The 7,500-nt window shown below is 37.6% G+C and overlaps 1 protein-coding gene across 2 annotated transcripts in view; it reads right to left on the minus strand.

Annotated features, from left to right (window-relative positions):
* The window catches only part of LOC138015635 (uncharacterized), a 25,150-nt gene extending 18,801 nt beyond the window's left edge, over positions 1–6,349 (minus strand). Inside the window, exons 1-6 of one of the 2 annotated variants that reach the window (XM_068862720.1) lie at positions 5,541–6,349; positions 4,130–4,372; positions 3,178–3,386; positions 2,601–2,720; positions 2,130–2,348; positions 768–884 (exon numbers count right to left, since the gene is read on the minus strand). In XM_068862720.1, coding sequence (XP_068718821.1) covers positions 768–884; positions 2,130–2,348; positions 2,601–2,720; positions 3,178–3,386; positions 4,130–4,372; positions 5,541–6,054 — 1,422 coding nt within the window. In that variant the 5' untranslated portion in view covers positions 6,055–6,349. The remainder of the gene's footprint in view (positions 1–767; positions 885–2,129; positions 2,349–2,600; positions 2,721–3,177; positions 3,387–4,129; positions 4,373–5,540) is intronic. The other variant, XM_068862721.1, reaches the window with a different exon arrangement.
* Positions 6,350–7,500: the final 1,151 nt, after the last annotated feature.

Raw genomic sequence — 7,500 nt, forward strand, 5'->3', positions numbered from 1 at the left:
TTTTTATAGTGGATAAGAGTTTGATATGATTCCAAATAGGCTTTTAGTAGAGATAACCAAATTATGATGGCCTCGTGTAGGTTTATAAGAGATAATGAGAGTATAAGACTGAATAATTTTCTAAATAGGCTTTTAGTAGAGATAATGATATCATCATATTTTTGTGCAGGTTTTACAGAGTATAGAATTTAATAATATTCTGAATTGGCTCTCTAAGTAGAGAGATTCCTATCATTATGTATATTAGAATTGTACTAGGTTCCGTACCTAATTTTTTTTCTTCTAATTGTAACTTCTCAAGTGGTGTAGGTTACGTTATGCGCCCTATACTACTCATAATGTGGACAGCATTTCAAAGTTTTATACTGCGAGATAATAATAATAATAATAATAATAATAAGTGCTTTCAATAAGTACCAAGAGCTGACAAAACATGTTGGCCACTTGACTCAGAGAACTCGCCTACTTTTTTCCCTCAAATTGAAGTAATTATTAATTAAAGACAGATTCTTTCAAAGCTAATTATGATTACAATAATTCATTTTGACAATGACAACAGTCGTTTACTATTCTCAAACTATTGAAACCCCTGATAATAATGACAAAAGCCATAATGCAGTAGAGTGGCAGAAGCTGGAATAGTATTAGAGAGCAAGGCACCACAAAATTTATTTTTATCAGGTTTCCAGGGCCAGACAGTGGCATTAGTAAACAAGAGGATACCAGGAAAGTGTATCTGTTTACAAATAATGCAACATTATTTATACTTTGTTTCCTTCTGGAACAATGTAAGCAGCAAGGTACTTGTCTTGGCCTTCTTCTCCGTGAGCAGCTACACAACATCCACTGACCAATGGCAGTTGTAGCAATGCAGCTTCTACTGCCTGAGTAAAATTAATGAAATAATAACACACCACGATATTAATATTAAGAAGATGACCAGCTATATTGATTAAAAATTATAATTTATTAGCTGACTGTGTGATTAGTAGTATTCAATTTTACTTGAAGATGTCCCTCTGCTGATGAAGGAAGGGTCTCTGCCTCTGAATGTTAGTTCCACACAAGAGATCAGTAATAGTAATGATATATGCAGAGGTAGTCACATGATTTCACGTGCAATTTGGAATAAATAAAGCATGAGTAAAATTTTTTCAAACACGACCAAAATTGGGCAAGTGCAATTTGTCCTGCTTATTTATTCCAAATCGTACAAGAAAAATTATTGGATTACTTATTAATAACATACGTAAAAGAACTTCAAGATAGTTAAGCAGAAGAAACCCACACATATCATGCAATCAGGGAAAAATTGCTCCATAAATTACGCCATCCAGGGCACGTACTTGATTTGAAAACAAAAAAATTGATTGGTTCTGACCAAACCCTATTGTTTATTAGCCAATAATAATCCAGAATTTTGATGTGTAATTTGCACTGGTATTACATTTTTTTGCACTGGTGTTACACCTGAACTGCACTGCTCTTAGCCAATTAGAATTGAGTAATTATTTTTGTGTATATGATTAATCAGATTAATTTTTCTAAATCTGATTTTAACCCATTGACCCCTGAGAGTGACGCTTAATAGATTTTACTCTATCTAACGCCAGACGATTTTAATCATCAATAGAGGGCATCCTAGGGTGTTGGAGGTATGAATGGGTTAATGATGAAAATCCTTTCAGCATTACATCCCCCTAACCTGGCCCCCAGCAACAAGTAAAATAGTCTCTGTCTGGCATTAGAAACAGCAACAAGTAAAATATGTAAGTGTAACTCTTGGGAGAGAATGGGTTAATGGGACATAGTTTTTGAGTGGAGCTAGATGTTGTTAATCAACCTTGTCCCCAGGGCGCCTTTCCCTGGCTTTGCCCACTCAAAGCCAGGGAAAAGTGCCCTGGGGACGAGGTTGGTTGTTAATCACTTAACCTTCATAACCCTAACCTTCAAAAACGATTCCACATGTCTTTGCTACTTAACTTACTATTTTAAACGGAAATATGTAGTTTTAGCTATTTCAGGAATATACCCTTTTCCTCAAAAGGAATTATATCAGTACTATTATTAACTTGAATTTACTTAAAACTATAGATTTCTTATCATGATCCTAACCCTAAAGTCCTCACCTGTGTTTCAATACTATATCCCCTGATTTTAACCATTGAGTCACACCGGCCACATATTTCCAGCATGCCAGACGACAACAGATAACCCCAGTCCCCTGTGCGGTACAGTCTTGGTCCAGCAGATTCAGGAACTCCTTCTGAACGCTCTATGAATCTGTAGGCATTCAGCTCTGGTCTGTTAAGGTATCCATGAGCCAAGGAAGGGCCTCCAACAAAAATCTAAATCAAAGAGATATCAATGATGGATGGATGAGTGGAATAAAAGTTAATATTTGTTACACCTCTGACAAATTCAAACAAAAAAGGTAACCAAAGAAGAACTTGTGCAGATAACTTTTCATGCTAAATGTATGAGGTCTGTACTTTTTTCCCTAAGATTAATTATTAGTTTGATTTTTTTTGTTTTTCCTAATGACAGCAATATTTAGACAAAAGAATTCAGCTAAATATTATTTTGTTTTCATGTTATACCTCTCCAGACACACCCACTGGAAGAGGCTTTAGGTCATCATCCATAATAGCAACATAGACTCCTGGAAGAAGCTTTCCAACAGGACAGAACTTGCGCTTGTTATTATCTGAATCTGAGAGCTGTAGGACAAATATAACAGCATTACGTAAACTAAAATCATTGCTGTGAAGCTCAATACTCAGTTTCATGGATAATTTCAAGGAAGGATTACGTATTTGCAAACGTTGGCCGTGAAGCACTTATATTTGAACAGACTTAATTTGACTGGTTATATAGGAGAGGAGACAGCTGGAGACCCATTTTGATGGTAGTCAAAATAACAGGGATGTGACATATAGAAGAAAATAAGAAAAGCAGATGGGCTACTGCTCAGTGGATAAATAATGGTCAAAGTCAGGACATTGTCCAAGACATAAATATAACATGAAGGGGGTCCAATGAAGCCAAGGATCTTGATGAGGACCTTTCTGATCATATAGTTCTTTGTAATTTATAATCATTCAAAAAAGCTTGATTCTAGATTTTCCACAGACACAAATTTATAACCAAATGTCAAAACATTTATCATATATTTACTTTATCTTGAAATGCCATATCTGTGAGGTCAGCAGTAGCCACATCATGGCATTCAGATACACTGTATAGATTCAAGAGCTTAATCCATGACAAAGTCCTCATGCATCTATCTCGGAGCGCTGTTGTCACAACTTCTCCACATAACCAAATGATTCTTATTGAGGACAGATGCCCTACAAGGTCACTGTGTTCACATGTTAAAATTGTCTCTGCAACAGACAATCACAGGAGAAAAATAAAACATTTAGCAACACATCAATGAAATGCTACTCACAATTTGCAATACTGAATAGCATTGCATAAAGGGGTAACAAAAGCCTGAAGGGAAAGGGCAGGGATGGTTGTTCAAAAGCCGATTAATGCTAATAGCGGATTAAAATTAACCAAGGAGTTTATTTCTCTACTCCCAAACGCTATTCAACGATGATATTCGGCAAAACTCTACATTAGAAGAAGTCAATCTTGAAAAACAAAAATAGGCAAAAGAAACTTTCACCAAAAAGTTGAAAACATGAAACAAAAGTTTACGCTAATCCTGGATTAACCTAATTGACTTTTGAACAACCGGCCCTGGAGTGTATGGGAGGACAGATGCTTATGAACAAGAAGCAGGAAAAAATATTGCTTCATTTGCAACTGCATATAAGAAGCTGACAAGAACAGAAACGCAACATTAGTACTTGACTTTTTCAACTGCATTTTTGGACCTTCAAATTTTCACAATTGGGCTAAGAAACAAGCATTGATTAAAATGAAATTGTGACATTATGTCACAAAGCAAAGGGATTTCTTGCAGGAGCAAGATCAAAAAGAAATTTCAGGGAGCCAATAGCCTTTTTGCTATTGCAAAGCTTATTGCTGCAAAAAAAGAAAAATGTAAAAGATTTGGCGTACAAGTAAAATCATGTAGTTGTTTTGATTACATTTCCCTCTCCCATCACCATGCACTCACCTAGAAGTGATGGTGTGAATAGAATTCTTGTTATTCCATGTTTCTTTATAAACTTGAGCAGAAGTGTGGGATCGTAGATCACTGAGTCTGGGATAACATACAAAGGAATTCCTTGCAAAAGTGGCCGAAGTAATTCCCACACAAAGAAAACATTACAAGCCACACGGTCATCTGACTGAAAAGGAAAATTGTTGAATCGCCACTTGTATGAGAATACAGCACCACGATGTGGACAGCAAATACCTATGAATCAAAGATTTTACAATAGTTCAGTACTTCTATTTATTCATTTTTTTTAAAACACTTTTTTCTCTTATGTACGAGGCATTTGTTTGAGTAATTCTTGTTTGTGTATAATTCTTGTAAATTTTGAGGTGCCTTTTTGTTTACTTGTGAGAGCCAGTAATAATGCCGCAGTGTAAATGGCCCGCCTAGAATAGCAATCAATGCTAATTGCGGGCCACCATGGTCTTGTTTATAATTATGATTTGTTTGTAAATAAAGTTCAGTTAAGTTAAGTTAAGTTAAGTTTTATAGAAACTGTAAAAACCTTGTAAAGAGTTAACGATTCGCTTCTTTCTAAACTAAGAAAAACTATGTGAGCCTTCAGGCGCTTTCCATTTGACAGAACTGACCAGCCAGACCGGGCATTTTATCTCCACAACACCTTCAAATTAACAAACCTCAAGGATGATATATACTCCTCCATAAGAATTTGAGGGATTATCGTGCAAGTGTTCCTTCAATTTGTTGCATTTTCTTTGCAAACTAACGGGTCTGGCCGGCCAGTTCTGACAAAAAAGAAAGTGCCCTCATAAAGATTCAGAAAAAGCGCGCGATTTATGACGCGGGTCCAGGCCACTCTACAAAGTGCTCGGTTCACCATAATTATCATAATCAGGGCCAGTGTTTCTTCTTTCAAGGTAAATACAAAAGACCCACAGAGAATGATGACTTTCCGCTACTGCGACCGAAAATAGAGCAGTGCTTTCACATATAATCCGGCACCACAGTATTAGCATGAATTCTCAGGAATTATGGCTGCCGAGTGCTTAAATCGTTTGATTTAATAGCTTTTCAAATCTGGCCAAAAGGCAGCTGACAGCTTTTTGCCAGTCCAGCCGTAGGGCAAACACGTAATCCTAATACTTTTAGTGATCAAATCATATCATCGAAATACGGTCAAATACGTCCAACAAAAGATCCGAATATAATAGGAGTAAAATTTTTCAATCAGGTTTTTAAAGCCAAAATGCTTTTAAGTATATTTTAAACAAGATCACACTTAGAAGTTTCCATCTAATTGCTTAGTTATAGCTTTTCATTATTGCTAATCCCTTTCAAATGTGAAAATTTTTTTTATACTAGTTAAATATTTACGAAGGCGTAAAAGTCGTCGGTTACACTCTACCTTTTGGTTTTCCAGTGGTACCAGACGAATATACAATGTAGGCTAAATCATCTAATGTACTCTTAACTTTTCCCAAAACAGGTCCACATTCATTCTCTTTCAACAAGCGCTCCTCCCATCCATCGCTTAGGATTATCACATTCACTGAGTCGGGAAGTCTATCTCTCAAATGTTCGCTTGTTACAACTGCCACGGGCTGAGCGTCTTCTAAAATCGAACGCAACAGACTTTCCGGATACGACAGCTCTAATGGCATGTACGCACCGCCAGCTTTCAGGGTCGCAACGTAAGCGACTGGGTATTCCAGAGATCGTTCAAGGTATAAGCCCACAACTTTATCCCTTTTTACTCCTTTATGCCTGAGATTTGCAGCTAAAATATCGCTAAGATTATCAAGCTCTGCGAAAGAGAGCGATCGTCCATCTCCCGATACAACAGCTGTTGTGGTCGGCGACGTCTTCTTAATTTGACGCTCAAAAATTTCATGAAGGCAACCCTCGTCTTCATAATCCATAACAGTTGGGTAAAATATTATCACAACCCGTGAGAGATCTTCGCAACGGCGCCCGAATGATACTAACCTTCACTGACCTTCGTTACAGAGAAGACACAGGAAATCCCCCCAACTGACAAGTGTGAAAACAATTGACCACGTGCGTTCCTCTGGTTTGTCCTAAACAAAGAGATTATTTCCGGTTTTGTAATTTGTTTTTCCCCCTTTCTTTTTTAAATGAAGCATAACTACTACTCTTTGCCATTTCCCAGTGCTCACGTTTTCAACGCTCTCAATTTGTTGCTTTGGTCCGTTCCATCCCGTTTTTTTTTCACCTCGTGACAGACCGGAAGTATTTGTGCTGTCACTGATGATTGTTGATTTTAGGGTCTGATTTCAATATTCGAGAGAGAAGAGGCGAATTCTGCAAGAGTTAGCCTGCATAGCTGGCGGTATTGTGTACTAGGTGAGGGAGATTTGGCGGCGGAGCCGCTGTACCAGTCGAGTGAGAGCTACAGCGGCTCCGCCGCCAAATCTCCCTCGCCTAGTACACAATACCGCCAGCTATGCAGGCTATGCAAGTGTATGTCCCTTTGGTTTAACCTATAATTTGAACGTGCCAAATGATAGCAGCTAAGAGGTTTACTATGACCGGCTTGCCACTTGAGGAACTCTTTCATTTCGTTTACATAAATTCAATTGATGAGTCCCATCTAAGTCTTTTTTGACAATCAAGTAATCTGAGTAATCGCATTTTCTTTCTTTGACTGATCACGATCTTTTTTATCCAAAGACAATAATACGTTGAGCAAAGGTGAACGAAACACGGTTTTTGCAGTGGTAAATAACTACTATTTTGCCTTGAGGGAAATACCTTTTAACGGAATTTAAAAGCCCTCTTTAGAGAAGCACAAAATGGAGCAAAATAAAAGACAAAACAAAATAACAAAATAAAATTTAAAAAAATGCAGCCAAATTTCCTGCGGGCTCAGCGCAATCGGCTGTCACATTTATTCAGTGGAACCAGAAACTCTAACTGTATTGTCCGTATTTTTGTCAAGTTTCGCTATTTTCACCAATCCCGTAATACAGTTTTTTTAGGGGGGTTATTTGCATCAAAACAATGGATATCCAGTTCATTGAAGTATGATTGTTCTCAAAAATATCATATTGCGTTATGGAATGGGCGACAAGTACGCAAGAAGTAATGTTGTTTATGGGCTATACCTACCAAGGAAAGAGTGGGGGGTGGGGTGCGGGTGTGGGTAGAGGATTGATGAGTATTGCAGAATGCTGTGAAAAGGAACGTAAGCTAATGTAGGTCGCTGAGTAACTACTTGACCGATCCTCAAGGCTGGTTGTAAGGAGGTAGTGTGTCCGGGTGTCAACGGAGTCCTTGGGAGCGTACAAGGAGAGGTTGTATGTTAATAAAGAAAGGGTAAAAGGGTAAGAGATTGGAAGGACAAA

Source organism: Montipora capricornis, chromosome 9 (genome assembly GCF_036669925.1).
Source record: "Montipora capricornis isolate CH-2021 chromosome 9, ASM3666992v2, whole genome shotgun sequence".
Classification (NCBI taxonomy): domain Eukaryota; kingdom Metazoa; phylum Cnidaria; class Anthozoa; order Scleractinia; family Acroporidae; genus Montipora; species Montipora capricornis.